The following is a 15759-nucleotide window of genomic DNA, read 5'->3' as shown; positions in this document are numbered from 1 at the left end:
AGCTCCGGAGAGGAGCTCTGTCCTTCCAGGCCCCACCCTGGAAGTGCATTGTGGGTACAGAGAAGGGTGATCTCAGGCCAGGTGGAGCTCCTGTTGTGGGACGCTTTTGTTGCAGTGGGTCCTTATGGCCTTTACGCCCAGGGGCCCTGAGGCCTCGTTTTTTGATGTTTTGGACCGGCACAGGGCTTCTCTACTGGCCGCCCTGAGGAGAGGCGGCGAGGAGCCCTCGGGAGGGGGTTTGCGCTTGGCTTCCAGGTATACGGGTTCTTTCTGGGGCACAGACGGCTGGGAGTTAGGGAGCAAGAAAGTTCTGCCCAGCCAGGCTTGAGGTGCTCTGTGGAGAAATGCTGGTTCCCCTTCCCGTCTCCCCAATCTGGAAAGCAAGGCTGCCTCAGAATGTTGAGGCCACAGAGGCCTGTTTGGCCCACCAGCCCTGAACCCGAAGAAAAGGCCCTTGTTTAGTGCCCCCTATTTCTTCTGTTTATTCTCAATTCAAAAAGCCAGGTGCCAGCCGCACCTACACCCCTCCCCCACAGTAACACCCCCCCCCCCCCCCCCCGTGTCTTCTAGAATGTTCCAGGAGCATCCCCACAGCTGGGGTCACAGGTTTCCTGAGATCTGGACAGTTTGAGGAGTTTAAGGCACAGTTTGGCTTGGTGTTTATTTTTTAAAAGTTGTGGAAATTTAGAAGTTTTCAAGCATTTTTTTTTTATTTTTAAGAAAAGGTGGGGGGAAATCAATGTTGTAAGTTCTTAATAAGTGTGTTTTATCAAAATGAATGAGGCAGTCAACACATTTTAAGTGGTTTATACTAAGACAATGGGATTTATGGACCTGAAAGGGAAGAAAATACACATTTCTTTAAATCAGTTAAAGCAGTTAGAGTTTAGCTTAGAGTGTGGTGCTGATAAAATCAATTACAGAGATTCTCCAGCTGCCCAACCTGGAGTTAACTGCAGGAAATATGTTTACATTATTCACCACTTTCACTTAAAATGCTCTGTTGTTCCACTTACTTGATATGCTTTTCTAGTTTATCGGCAAGGTTTTTCACTTAAACAAATTACTGTCATTTAAGCCCAAACCAACTACCAAAAAAACCTTCAAACAAATTTACAAAATGTTTTAGTTTAAGGGAGTACTAGAAGAGGGTAAAAGAAGGGGGTGGCAGTCCCTGTTTAAGTTTCAGATGTGAATCTGATTGTTTTAAAGTTGGTCATAATATTACTGCAGCTTTTTTTCCAAACTAGAAAAATGAATAAGATACTTGAATCAGTTTTTGCTCCCCAAATTAGAAAATATTGAATGTTTTAAAAGTTATTTTCTGATACATGCATTTTCAATGAAAGCTGTGAAGTTTCTATGGAAATTAGAACACTACATTTTGTGCATTTTCTAGGTTTAATATTATTTTCCTTCCTAGGCAATATTTTTATGGTGTTTATAACAGAATAACATTTTTTGAAGCTGATGGCTTGTGAAATTAAGAGTCAGCTGACAGAAAACTGGGCTAAGTCTTAATAATTTTCTGTGGTGTAGTAGTTGCCAAGCCCTTTTATGGTAATGATTAAACTTTTTTTTTTTGTATCACTAAAATTCAAAAGGGCTGATTTATGGCATGACATCAATTAGGGTAACATACAGTAAGAACTGTTTTTTGGAAATATTTTCACATTGCATTTGGGGAAATAAATTCAAAGCCAGTATTACATCAATTAAAAGATTTATCAGTAGTATTTCAAGGCAATGAGTGTGTATTTAAAGTAGGTTGATCTGAAGATCAATGTATTTATATCAATACATTGTATCAATACATTTATATTAATGTATTTATAAATTGGTCATTAAAAGGGAGATATTACTTAAGTTGGTAATTGTTTGAGAAGTAATATTATAAGCAAATGAAATTCTTTGAAATTCACCACTACAAATACAATTGTTTTAATGTATTACTCATGTTAAAAGTTAATGTATTACTCATGTGGGAGAGAATATTATTGACATGTATCATCTAGTCTTAAAAAACAACCAGTGAAACAAAAAATTAATATTCTGGAGCAATGTTACCTATTGTAAAGGTCTAATTTAAAATTAAGATTGAATCATTGTGTGTTTATTGTTTCAGTTCTGAGGTTCTTTCATCTATAGAAAAAATTATCCAAGACATAGTCACAAGCTTGGCAAGAAATGAAGCGCCTGCATTCACAATAGACAACAGATCAAGCTGGGAAAATATAAAGTGGGCGTTTTGCATTTTTAAATTTTTAAGTGCATTATCTAAGTCATTATTAGAATTTATTTGAGTTAGCGTTCTAGTTGGATTTAATTCTGTTTGTTGCCTTTACCCTGCCAAAAAGGATTTAAGGAAGTTTATAAAATACATACCATACAGGCAGGTTATATAAACTAGAAGTAGGTGTTAAAGATAAGGCAAAGGGAAAACAATGCTAGGAACAAAAAAATGGAGCACCAAAAGAAGTTAGAATTCAAAATGCATATGATAAAGTCTTACAGTCCTGCTAAAAATAGGTGTCAGCCTTGGATCTAAGCTTTCTAGCACTCAAAGGGGAAAATATCACCATCAGAATTCTTATCTGTACTGCAGAGGCAAACCACTTGCTCAGGGGAGCTATAACCAGCCCTGATATTGAGACCAAAATAAATGTATCCTGAGCACAGAACACATTGCAATGGCTCATTCTCTTAGCAGATTTCCTGTGGAGTCATGTCCCCAAGAGGGTAAAATCAGCAAACAGCTTTATCAGAATCTTAGAATCTAGTTACATAGTTTGATTCTTTCAGGTCCTCAACCTGTAGACACTTTTCACTAAACAATGAAAAACACTGCAAAATTAGTCCTCAGTAAGAGTTATAGGAAAAGAATTAAAGAAATCTTAAGGCCCTTAGTCATTCATTATTCTTTTATGATCAATATAATTAGTGAAACTGTAAACTTTTGAATCATGGTTTGCAAGGTGGATTTCACCCAGCCTAGAAGCAGCTGTCACCTGGCCTGTTTGCCTGGTGCCTTCTGCCATCTTTAGGGCAGGCTTGGCAGTTCAATTTAACAACCTAGTATAAACTTATTTCATTACTGCAACTTTGGGGGTAAATTAAATGAAATATTTCAAAACTTATTATTAAATTGAATAAAAGTATTAAATCAATAAGCAAAATGCTAATAAAATTGTGAAATAATTTATAATAGTCACATACGCTAACTGTCTTCCCAGGAAAGAAATACACACACATGCAAACACACTATAATCAAAGGTGTTTAATTCATGTATTTTAAACACTCTTTTAGTGCCTCTGTATGTTGCCAAGATAATTACCTAATTACCACTTGGAATTCTCTAAGCTTATAAATGAGGTTATCCCAAAACTTCAGTGCTTACATTGGGAAGAAATGTGGATTTAAATGATGTTCTGAAGAGGAAATTAATCATATGTTGTTTGGTGTTCAGAAGTTAACTCTTTTTTATTCTATTCCCTTGCTTTAAACAAAACGACAGGTTTGAAGATTCTGTGGGTCTTCACATGGTATCTCATTGTACCACAAGAAAAATCAAAAGTGATTCACCAAAATCAGTTAAAAATTTTGGTAAATTCATCTTTCTTAGCTTTTAGTGGTAAAATAAATAATTTTGATTACTCTCTGGGTTATAGTTGTTCTGAGCTAAATAATTTTTACTTGTTCATTAATAGGCCATCCTGTACTTGAAGTAAATTTGTAGAATTTTGTATTGTAAATAACTGTGGAAGTAAAGTATTATTCCAAAATGAATGTTCAAATATATGATTCAGTGGAAAAATATTCTTTCAATTTTGCTGTACATAGAACACTTAATTTTATCTAACTTGTAGACAATTATCATTCTGTACTTAACACTTCTCTTTTGGAAAGATAATTTTTATAATGTTGTGGAAAGTAACTAGAGAGAGTTAATCCTTGATCACAGAATGTTTTGATTTTTATAAGTGATAAGTAACTCACTTATTGCATCTTATTTTCCAGCACTAATTCTTAAAATATTTTCCATGATTTATAAATTAGTTCAGAGCAATACTTATGCAACCAAAAGGTAAGTACATTGTTCTAATAAATTACTCTTTGAAATGTGTTGTGAGATTAAGTGGGATTGACTTTCATTATATGTGTGGGATTGACTTTCATTATATGTTTTGAAAAGTTACATAAAACTAGTCTGTGGGTAATAAATTATTTGTTTACATCCACTCAAAGCTTTCTTCAGTTCATATTCCAATATTATCATATTCAGAGAAAATATGATTAATTAAAATATATATTTTTAAAATTTTCACAGAGACATTTATTACACTGACAGCCAACTCTTTGGTAACCAGACTGTTGTGGACAATATTATTAATGATATTTCCTGTATGTTAAAAGTGCCGAGGAGGAGTCTGCATATTGTAAGTAGCATTTAATAAAAGATACTTTAAAACAAAAAGTATGAAAATTATAGTAGAAGAATAAATGTAACCTGTGCCTTCTTTTCATATTTTTGATATTACATTTTTCTCACTATGAATTTAAATAATCTAGTCTCAGTGTATCCCCTTGGCTAAAGGAAGCAAAACTGATGAATTATCAAATACTTTTCATTCCTAAACGCTTATGTATTTTCTCCTTTATTTCTTAAATTTCAGTCTGATCCAAAACGCCTATGTAATTTAGCAGGTGAACATGAGAAGGGACTTTGAAGCATAAAATGCACTGGAGAAAAAGGTTTCATATATGACTATTACTTTTTTCAGCTGTCTACATCAAAAGGTTTAATTGCTGGCGATTTAAAGTACCTCGAGGAAGATGGCACCAAGGTGAACTGCACGCGTGCAACAGTAAGCACCATACTGTGTTCATGTGCTGCCATCCATATCAAACTCCTTTGTGTTTGAAACGCACTTTATTGACTGGCTTTGTTATGTAGTTCAGAGCTTAAGACTTTAAAATAAAATGAAAGGATGAATAGGTATATGCTTTATGGGGTTGTATATTATCCAGTTTCCAAATATGCCAGTTGTCAGATGTCATATTGAAATAAACAAACCTACACATTCCTTTTTTAAATGCACTGTTTTTTGTTTTCAGGTAGAGTGTGACTTGACCATTTTAGCATGGCTATTTATGTGATCTTCACAAAATTTTCTGGTTCTGAAATTTGTAAGTTTGAGACTAAAGTGTTTGCTAGGCTTTAGTACATAGAAAGTCACAGAACTAGCACAGAAGTTTGGAAATGGTTAACTCACCATTTTGGAAAGAGGAGAATGACACCTATGAGAAGGAAGTCTTTCCTTCATCAGTTTCTGCTTTTTAAGTCACATATCTATAAAGTTTCCAAGAAATTTTCACCTGCTGGGAAGTAGTTTGGGTTGTATGTCTGTTTTCTTATTGAAAAGTAAATCTGTGTCCTACTGTTTTCTTACTGAAGTATAGACTTCTGATGACAGTGTATTTTTAAAAATGAAAATTAAAAAAATATAGGGTTTCCCCAGTGGCTTAGTGGTAAAGAATCCACCTGCAGTACAGGATACTCAGAGACACGGGTTCAATCCCCGGCTTGGGAAGATCCCCTGGAGGAGGAAATGGCAACCCACTCCAATATTCTTGCCTGGGAAATCCCCACTCCAATATTCTTGCCTGGGAAATCCCATGGACAGAGGAGCCTGGCGGGCTACAGTCCACAGGGGTTGCAACTGATGCAACTAAACAACAACAAAAAGTGTTCTTGATACATTTTTAAATGTTATTGTGTTTGTTTGCTTAGTCGCTTAGTCATGTCTGACTCTTCGCAACCCCATGGACTGTAGCCCACCAGACTCTTCTGTCCATGGGGATTCTCCAGACAAGAATGCTGAAGTGGATTGTCATGCCCTCCTCCAGGAAATCTTCCCAACCCAGGGATCGAACCCAGGTCTCCCACATTGCAGGCGGATTCTTTACCATCTGAGCCACCAGAGAAGCCCAAATGTTGTTATACTTGCTATTTATTTAAAATAAAAACTGTCTCCTCTTGTTAACTTAGGCTGTTGCTGTGCCATCTAATATTCAAGGAATTCAGAGTATCCTTTGAGTGAGAAAGCTATTTAAACTTACAGAATGTTCATTCATTTTTACTTTAATAAATCAAGCCTTCATAATGTGTAACCAGTAAGCCATACCCTGTATTGGTCAAGATGAACACATCATGCTCCCTTTTCTAGGATATTTTTAGGAGCTCACTACCTAGTAAGAAAGACAGATATGTAAATACTGTGTGTGAATAGGTGGCGCTAGTGGTGAAGAATCTGACTGCCAATGCAGGAGAGGCAAGAGAAGCAGGTTCAATCCCTGGCTTGGGAAGATGCCCTGGAAGAGAATAGGTATCTGAAGTGTGAAGGTAAAAACAAAAATTCTGTATCTATAGCTACTTTTGAATTGATCAATATGGCATCGTTACTTATAATTAGTGGTTCGGTTGAAACACACATGCCTTAAATTTATCAGCCTTAACTCCACAGATTTAATTACAGATGCGAAATTTCTACTAATTGTAGAAAAAGATGCAACATTTCAGCGCCTCCTGGATGACAACTTTTGCAACAAAATGTCTCCATGCATCATGGTTACGGTATATTATCTGCTTTTACCTCAATTACCAGACTAATGTACTACTTTGGTGATCAGTAAGAGGGGTTTATGGCTTCCCAGGTGGCTCAGTGGTAAAGAGTCCGCCTGCCAGTGCTGGAGACATGGGTTCTGTCCCTGGGTCAGGGATCCCCTGGAGTAGGAAATGGCAACCTGTTCTAGTATTCTTGCCTGAGAAATCCCAAGGACAGAGGAGCCTGGTGGGCTACAGTCCAAGGAATTGCAAAGAGTCAGACACGACTGAAGCACATATACACAGAAGAGTGGCTTATAACTTCATCTATGAGTTTGAACAGCATTCTCTTGTCACTGTGAAGCATCCTTTGGGATTATAGAACAAGAATTTCCAAGGCGTTTATTTAACCATTCTCAAATCTGACTGAAATCAAGGTGATGGTCCCGATTCTTAAACACCAGAGATTTTCTAATAAAAATGTAAGTTTACACAGGCTCTCAGTATCACCCTCAACACCATTCCCACAGGGGCTACTTGTCTTGACTATAATATGGTAACATGGGAACTTTGACAGGGTTGAATGAACAAGAGCCACTCTTGTTCTTCCTTACACAGTTTGTATGCTGTTGAAAGAAGAGCAAAGACCACAGAAGCATATGTTGAGGTAATACACAGGGAACTACAGGCAATAATTAGCAAAGGGTAATGTGGGAGGTGTTCATAAAACTGGGGAGACCAGTGACATCTGCTGGCCTGGGGAAGAAGGAGGTGGCAGTACAGGAAGCCAGGAGTGTGGGTCAGTGAGATGATGGGAGAGCAACAGACACATCAGGTTCCCCCTCCTGTACCAGCCTTCCTCCACTCTTAGATCTGCATAAAGACCTAGTTCTCTGAAGAAAAAAAAAAAAAAGCTCATCTACTTACAGTTCTCCTGGCTTATTAATAGTAAGTAGGAAGCTTGTGAGGTATGTTTGTGGAAGCAGTAGGAGAGCTGACCTGCCAAGGGAGCAGGATGTTGGGCAGCTGTTGGCATCTTGGAAGGCCTGGCCACCCCCAGGAGGCATCCTGATTTAGTGCAAAAATATCAAGTGTTAACAAAAGTGAGAAGGATTGGTGAGAAAGGAAATGACAAGGATTCGTGTGGTAGCATCATTAGTTAGATGGATAGGGAGATAACTGGATTCAGGAAGCCTGTCTGGAGGCTCTCAGGTGGCCGGTTGCCAGGGAAATGGTTAAAGAGAAAGGACTTAAGCAAAGGACATTTCCAAGGCAAGTTTAAAAGGACGTGATGACCATGGGATGAGAGGAATGAGTCAAAATGACTCTAGTGTGTGGAGCTTTACCACGATGTCCCCGTGGATGCTATAGAACAAGTGGCAGGGAGGCTTGGTTCTTCATAGAAAAAAGATGTTGAATGTAGTCTTAGAAATAAGAATTTGAGATGATAACAGGAGATCCTAGTGGCATGTGCCCAGTTTGAAGAGAGGGGAGAATAGTTGTGACAGAAAGTGTACACTGAGACCTCACCAGTAATAAAGGCCATACTTGAACCCCTGAAGTGATCGCTCAGTGGCGTTGTCCTGTGGTTCACTTTTGGTGGAGTCCTCCTGCTCTTTCACACCTTCCTGGTGAGAGTGCATGCTTGCTGGCCCGATCAGAAGACAAGCTGTTACAGACAAAGAAACCAGCAGTGGCCCAGGCCTCCGTTTCAGCCCTTGGAGTTTGAATCACAGCTGGTACTAGTGCACTGGAGATGCACATAAAGCTCAGCTCTTGGTCACAATTCTCTTTTTACCTTTTCTTTCCTCTTGAATGCTGCCTTCTAGTCTTTGTCTACCTACATGTTGGTGCTGTCATGGCAGCCGTTGATAATTGCTGTTGTTACTATGGATGGTGAAACACCCACTAGTAGCTGGCCTGTAGTAGCTGCCCCTGCAGAGGGGAGCTTAGAGTCGAGGGCTGGGCTAGGAAGGAATCTTTGGTACTGTCTGACTCCTCTACCACGTATATGGGTTATCTCTCCCAAAGGAAACAATTAAAATACACTACCATTCACTATGTATTCGTGATGCACCAGGAACTCTGCTAGGCACTTTACGTAATAAGGGTTCACATTTACTGCTGTTTTCTACGTTGTTTGTTCAGTCACACAGTTGTGTCTAACTCTTTCAGATCCCATGTACTGCAGCACACTAGCTCCCTCTCCTTCACCATCTCTTGGAGCTTATTCAAACTCATGTCCGTTGAGTCAGTGAAGCCATCCAACCATCTTATCCTCTGTTGCCCCCTTCTCTTCATGCCCTCATATCAACTTGTAAAGTCTCTCCAGCCTTATGAGATAGGTATTATTATCATCCCCATTTTAACAATAGAACACTGGGACCCAGGAAGGTATTTTACCACAATCTCAAGGCTGGTCAAAACTAGGACTTGGAGTGGTCCAGTGGTTAAGAATCTGCAATGTAGGGGATGTGGGTTCAATCCCAGGTCGTGGAACTAAGATCCCACACTCCACAGGGCAACAAAGCCTAAGGGCCACAACAAAAGATCCTGTGTGCTGCAACTAAGACCAGACACAGCCAAATAAGTAAATTAAATAAATACATATTAAAAAAAAAAAAAAAAAAAAACTTGAGCCACCAGGGAAGCCATAGTACTGGGATTAAGATAGTTCAACTCCACATTGCTACAGTGCCATAACTCTGGGTGGTAGGCATATTTAGCTCAGTTTTATAAATAAAGCCACAGCCTAAAGAGACTAGGAAACCTACTAGTGATTGGTGGAGAGGGAATTCAGACTCAGGGCTATCCCATCAAAAGTCAGTTCTCACCTCTACTTGCTTCCTCCCTGTTCCACATTTCAGTTTCCTGTTCTCTCTTTTAACAGTATTGTAATGCTCTTCAAATTACTTTTCTACATAATTATTGTTTTAATCACATCATAATACTATTCTACTGTTTGGTTTTATTAAATCCTGAGTTTAAACCAGATACTTTTAAATGCTTTATAATTATTAAATAACTTAGTTCCTGTAATAATATCAGAAGGGGTTATTACAAAGCCCCAGACCTCAGAGAGTTTTCATGACTGTTAAGATCCATGCTGCTAAGAAGTGGCGGAGCCAGGCGCCTCTGCAGGCAGTCGGCTCTGAAGCGGACACATGTCACCACCGTGCGACGCTGCCTGTTGTTAGATCTTTTGGATATTTACTGTGGTTTCTGTCCTTTTAAGTAACACTGCAGTGGACATCTTTATGTCACATTTTTTATTATTTTTGTTTCTGCTAAAATATTTTCCTAGGCCTGGGATAATTAAGTCAAAGTTATGAAGATATTTATGTTAATAATAAAATAAGGATACAGTGTCATCAGTTTCATTCTACTGAAATTAAAATGCATGATTTCAATCCTTGCTTTTAGGGAAAGGGGGTACCTGATCTGAACACAAGACTTCTAGTCAAGAAGTTGTGGGATACATTTCACATTCCTGTTTTTACTCTGGTAGATGCTGATCCACATGGTAATTTATTGTTAGACTATTTGAAATAGTCATAATCAAATCATATTTATAGCTTGTGTTTTTCTGCTCATAGAACACTTTCATAAAATACTTTAAAAGAATATGATTATTAGATTTAAATGAATGACTAATCATTTGGGATATTTATTGTTTTTTACTGTATTAAACTGAACCATAAATTTTCCACTGGTATTGTTCACAAAAATAAAAATTGCAGATGTTAGATATAATTATCTAACTATAATATGCAAGGAGACAAATTTCAAAGTTAACTTTCTTTTAACAGGCATAGAGATAATGTGTATCTATAAGTACGGATCTATGGTAAGTATAGAAAAATATTTTTCCTTTTCCACTATTGAGATAGTTTATATTATTCACTGGAGTGATTTCTGCATTTACTTATCAGCCCCTAGTAAGCTGAGGGCCCCCAAAAGGTACTAGGGAAGCTACTGTCCTAGTCTAGGGCCACTCTGTTTCAGAGTCTGTGATTCCAGCTTCCAGCATAACCAGTGTGACTCCAGATGACAGAGTGGGATTACCTTCGGGCAAGAGGCCTTAATTATCCTCCACTCTCCTGGCCTGCTGAAGTAACGGCAAGCCCTCAGCATAGCAACACTGATTACCAATTATACCCTGAAAAGCATATATAGTCTTGAATTCTGACTTTTCCAATTCCAACCATCAGGAAAAATAAAAAGACCACCAAACTTTACCACTAGGGATGGCAACTACTACACATCAGTGGTTCTCAAAATGTGGTCCTCGAAGTTGTTAGAAATGCAATTCTCAGTCCTCATTCAGACCTCCTGAGTCTGGAATTCTAAGGGTGGGCCCTCCAAGTGATCCTGACTCATGGTAAAGTTTGGGAATCACTGGTATACACTTTGTGTGTCCCTGGAAGAGTCGGACACGACTGAGCAACTTCACTTTCACTTTTCACTTCTATGCATTGGAGAAGGAAATGGCAACCCAATCCAGTGTTCTTGCCTGGAGAACCCCAGGGACGGCAGAGCCTGGTGGGCAGTGACTTAGCAGTAGCAGCAGCAGATGTATGTGTTTATAGCAGAAGAAAAGGATGGTGGAGCAAGGGATTAAGGTGTGGAATCATAAACAACAATAAATTTGGGTCAGAGAGGGTCATTTGTACTTTCACGTTATAGAAAATCAACACAGAAATAGTACAGAGCAGTTTTAAAACCTCCACTGAAAGTCCAGTTTAGCTAAGCTGTTGGTGATTTTCTTACTTCTGTGGCCTCTGGGAGTGTGAAGTCTTCAGTAAGAGTCCTTAATAAGTTGAAAAAAAAAATTGCTGCAAAAACAAGTATGCTGCTGCTGCTGCTAAGTCGCTTTAGTCGTGTCCGACTCTGTGCAACCCCATAGATGGCAGCCCACCAGGGTCCCCCGTCCCTGGGATTCTCAAGGCAAGAACACTGGAGTGGGTTGCCATTTCCTTCTCCAATGCATGAAAGTGAAAAGTGAAAGTGAAGTCGCTCAGTCGTGTCCGACTCTTTGCGACCCCATGGACTGCAGCCTACCAGGCTCCTCCGTCCATGGGATTTTCCAGGCAAGAGTACTGGAGTGGGGTGCCATTGCCTTCTCCAAACAAGTATGCTAGTTCTCTGCAAAACGTTTAGCTAATATACTTCTGCTCTTTATTTTAGGCTATGTCTTTTGAAGCCCATAATCTCACAGTTCCAGCTATTAGATGGCTTGGTCTCCTCCCTTCTGATATCAAAAGGTTAGACAGTTAGCAGAATGAGGGTATTTAAAATGATGACTCACTGTGACATGTAGCACTCAGCCTGAAGTCACCACCAGGAGAAGCGCTTACTGTTTTTTACTTATGTTGTTCACGATGACCCAGGATTATATCATTATAAATTTAATTTATTGATGTTTCTGTTTCAACTACTAAAATACTTAAATATATTTGGTTAATTGAGCCTTTAGCTAGTTAGAAGACATTTTTTTATTTTACCCTTATGGTTAAAGTCTTTAATAATTTCTTTATACTTAGAAAGTATTAAGACATTGAATCTAAATAGTAATCATTGACAACACCATTTGCCATCTGAATTGATTTTATCATAGGTTCTTAATTTCATTTAAAAATCTCATTTTAAGATTACTTAAAGTTGAGGGATCCACATTTTGTCAGTTTTAAGATATATGTGTTCGTTATAGAAAAAAATACCATTAAGTAACAATATAAAAGTCACCTATAGATAAACAGTTCTGCCCTTGTAGATTATTTGCTGTGCGTTGCCATAATTTCTTCCAAAAGAATTTGGAAGAGCTTGATTTTGAAATCTTTTCTCCCACAACACAATGTAATTGCACTTCCTTATCAATAAATACATCCCTATGATCTTATTTGAATGTCTTCTTCCACTTGGTTTCAATTCTGAGTGTGTCTATTTGGTCAGTCCCTTGTAATTGGACATTTGGATGGGTTCCAAATCTCTGTTTTGAAAGATAGTCCTCTGACTGACCCTCTTGTGACTAAATCTTTGCCTGTATCCTTAATTAGTCCCATAGGCTGAATTCCCGGAATTGCTGGGTCAAAGGGTATGCACATTTTTAAGGCTTCGGCTGCCCTCTGGATAGGTTAATTATTTTGTCTTCCCTGGAGAGTAAGAGCCCACCTGCCCCTCAGCATAAGACATTATCACTTTATTCATCTCTGCTAATGTGATATTTTAAGATATTTTATTGTTTTAATTGGCTAGTGAGAGGTGAGAGTGAAATTAAACATATTTGGATTTCTTCAAGCAGTGAGCAAACCTTGGTTAAAGGCGCTTATTTTCTAAAAATGGAATGATCGCTGCTTCTTACGAAATGAGGGCACAAGAGAAAACATTCAGGTTTTGACTTTTGAATGTTTATGCTGTAGTGAATCAAAGTTTTGTTCAGTTTAGTGTATACATCATGGTCAAAATCCGTCGGGGGTGATCTATTTGTATGAAGATCATTTCTAATACAAGTTTAGGACAGAGAATCTGATTAAGGCAGAAAATGAAGAAACTCTAGGTGTATCTCATAAATTCCACCAGTGCCCTCAAAATAAATGTACTCTAAATAAATGTACAATCAAAGAAAAAACAGCATGATAGCTACACAAACATGGCTTCAAGGAAAATCCTCTAGGTCTCTCTTTCAATCAAATTGTCACCCTATCCAGGAGCTGCCAGTGGCAAATAGTCATTATTGTGGGGACATTGAGAAAGACTGTTTGAAACTAGAGCTCTGCTGGGAAATCCAGGATTTGTGACTTCAAAAAGCAATTCACAGCATAAATCCTGGACCTCTCATGTTGTATTTTTAAAACACATACCAAGATAAAATTACAATCCACTTTTAAAAAATTTGAAACAAGATAGATGCGTATACGTATGTCTGTGTGCACGTATGAATGCATAAGTGAAAATTGATAGACTAACTTCCTTGGCCCAGAAAATTCTCATTGAATTACAAAGAACTAAGGATTCAGTGGGACCTGAAATCCCACAGTGGATCTCGCTGCTGGCCACACACACACTGGCACTCACCGCTCTAAGACTGCGGCGCTCTGGGGGCAGCCTTGGTGTTGAGACACATGGTGTTAGTGCTCCCGGCGTTTGTTTTATAACCCATGTCTATCTTCCTGTCATCGTCCTGTGAGTGTGGCATGAAAGAAAACAACTTGAAACAGACTTCCACTATGATCTTGAATACTTGCTGGTCAAAGACATACCAGATTCCCTCAAACTCCATATTTAAAAGTGAACCTGTACTGATTTTTTTCATCTGTTATTTCTGAGTCTTTTGAAATAGCACGATAAATAAAAATGAAATGTATGTGACCTTAAAGTTACAGGAGCACTTTGTTTTTACTGATTGTTTTTTCACCTGTTTTCCCCCCAGATTAAATATACCCAGAGGTACTTTAATTCCACTGACAAAACGGGACCAGATGAAACTTGACAGCATCCTAAAGAGACCTTATATTACTTGCCAACCATTTTGGAGAAAAGAAGTATGTTTCTTTTTAAAATGCAAATGTCATGTTTTATTGCTTTTTACTTTTAGCAGTGGCTGCTGCTGCTGCTAAGTCGCTTTAGTCATGTCCAACTCTGTGCGACCCCATAGATGGCAGCCCACCAGGCGTCCCCATCCCTGGGATTCTCCAGGCAAGAACACTGGAGTGGCTATTTGCATCATATTTTGAAGCTATTCTTCTTGAATTTTTATATAACTAGCAACTGCTATGTGCATTGTTTGGCAGTAAATTGTTGCTGAAATATTGAATTGTGAATGCTAATAGGTAAGATTAGCTGGGTGGAGTTGACCTAATTTATTCTCATCTTAGTTAAATACCCATTGTCTACGGTTCTATCGTAGTTGTGAGGAAAAAAAGGAGAGAAGGAAATTATAAAGATGCCAGACCATTCCTAACTACTGAAGGAATCCATACTAATATTTTTAGCTGTAGCAGCTCTAGAATATTCTGGCTGACTTAAAGTTTATTGCTCGTGGTTTTGGAGACTAAAACAAATCTAGATTTACCAGTTTGAGTTGACAGAACTGTAGCAAAGACTCTGGTATGACTGTAGTTTACTTTTATTGACAGATGGAAATAATGGCAGACTCTAAAATGAAGGCAGAAATTCAAGCTTTGACCTTCCTATCATCAGACTATCTTTCCAGAGTGTACTTACCTAACAAATTAAAATTTGGTGGGTGGATATAAAAATATGTCAGAATATATCTTGTGATCACAAAAGGCTTTTCATTAGTTTTGTTTTCAGCAGTAGATACTGTTATGCAAAGAACAAATGTTCTTCATTTTATAGAGGTAAAATATAATAACTTCGTAATTGTATTTTTTTGTCAAAAAATGCTATACTCTAATTTTCTTGAGAAGGCTTTATCATTCTCTTAGAGATTAATTTCTATCCTATGTTCTAAATTAAATCATAGAAGAATGTATGTTATTTTGACTTTTAAATTTGTTTGAAAAAATGTCTAACACCTGTCATCAAAGTCTGCAGAAATGCTTTATTTACTTTCTACAGTACAAGTAATGTTAAGGCATGAAGTATCCTATAGTAACAAAAGTGAAGAAGTGAAGTGAAAGTCACTCAGTCGTGTCTGACTCTGCGACCCCATGGACTATGCAGAATACTGGAGTGGGTAGCCATTCCCTTCTTCAGGGGATCTTCCCAACCCAGGGATCGGCCCCAGGTCTCTCGCATGGCAGGAGGTTTCCTTACCGTCTGAGCCACCAGGGAAGCCCCAGTAACAAAAGTAATAATAACCTAAATTTGAAAGGTTGCAAATTAATGCAAGTATCAAGCAATTTCTTCTTGGTTACATTTTCCTTTGCCTTCATAGTGTAGGGGTCATGCCTCAGTCATTCACTGTGAAAGTAGTGGTAATGTTCATTATGAATAAATACTGGGTTGATGTAGTCCTCAGTGCTTTGATTTGATTTTGAGCATACTTCTCATTAATAATATACTTATTTGAAATATTTCCCCAGGGTTTTATCAGTTCTCACCCAAATTCAAGTCACTTGAATTCTTCTCTAGCCTAGGTTTATAGAACAAAGAACTTGCTCAGCTTTAAGATTTACAGAAGCCTCAAATT

The 15759-nt window shown here is 38.1% G+C and overlaps 1 protein-coding gene across 3 annotated transcripts; it reads left to right on the top strand.

Annotated features, from left to right (window-relative positions):
* The first annotated feature begins 7 nt into the window (after positions 1-7).
* SPO11 (SPO11 initiator of meiotic double strand breaks) lies at positions 8-15227 on the top strand. Of its 3 annotated transcripts, none has more exons than XM_055544635.1 (13): positions 8-255; positions 2126-2239; positions 3516-3604; positions 4019-4085; positions 4329-4437; positions 4783-4866; positions 6051-6087; positions 6538-6635; positions 10029-10128; positions 10415-10452; positions 11793-11869; positions 14035-14146; positions 14741-15227. In XM_055544635.1, the coding sequence occupies exons 1-13, from the start codon at positions 125-127 to the stop codon at positions 14858-14860; spliced, it is 1176 nt and encodes a 391-aa protein (XP_055400610.1). In that variant the 5' UTR covers positions 8-124; the 3' UTR covers positions 14861-15227. The 3 variants fall into 3 exon arrangements, with proteins under 3 accessions (XP_055400610.1, XP_055400609.1, XP_055400611.1); XM_055544634.1 differs by having other exon boundaries at positions 6526-6635; XM_055544636.1 differs by lacking the exon at positions 2126-2239 and having other exon boundaries at positions 6526-6635.
* Positions 15228-15759: the final 532 nt, after the last annotated feature.

Source organism: Bubalus kerabau, chromosome 13 (genome assembly GCF_029407905.1).
Source record: "Bubalus kerabau isolate K-KA32 ecotype Philippines breed swamp buffalo chromosome 13, PCC_UOA_SB_1v2, whole genome shotgun sequence".
Taxonomy (NCBI): Eukaryota; Metazoa; Chordata; class Mammalia; order Artiodactyla; family Bovidae; genus Bubalus; species Bubalus kerabau.
Note: the sequence above shows the minus strand (reverse complement) of the source record. Positions and strands in the feature narration are given on the sequence as shown.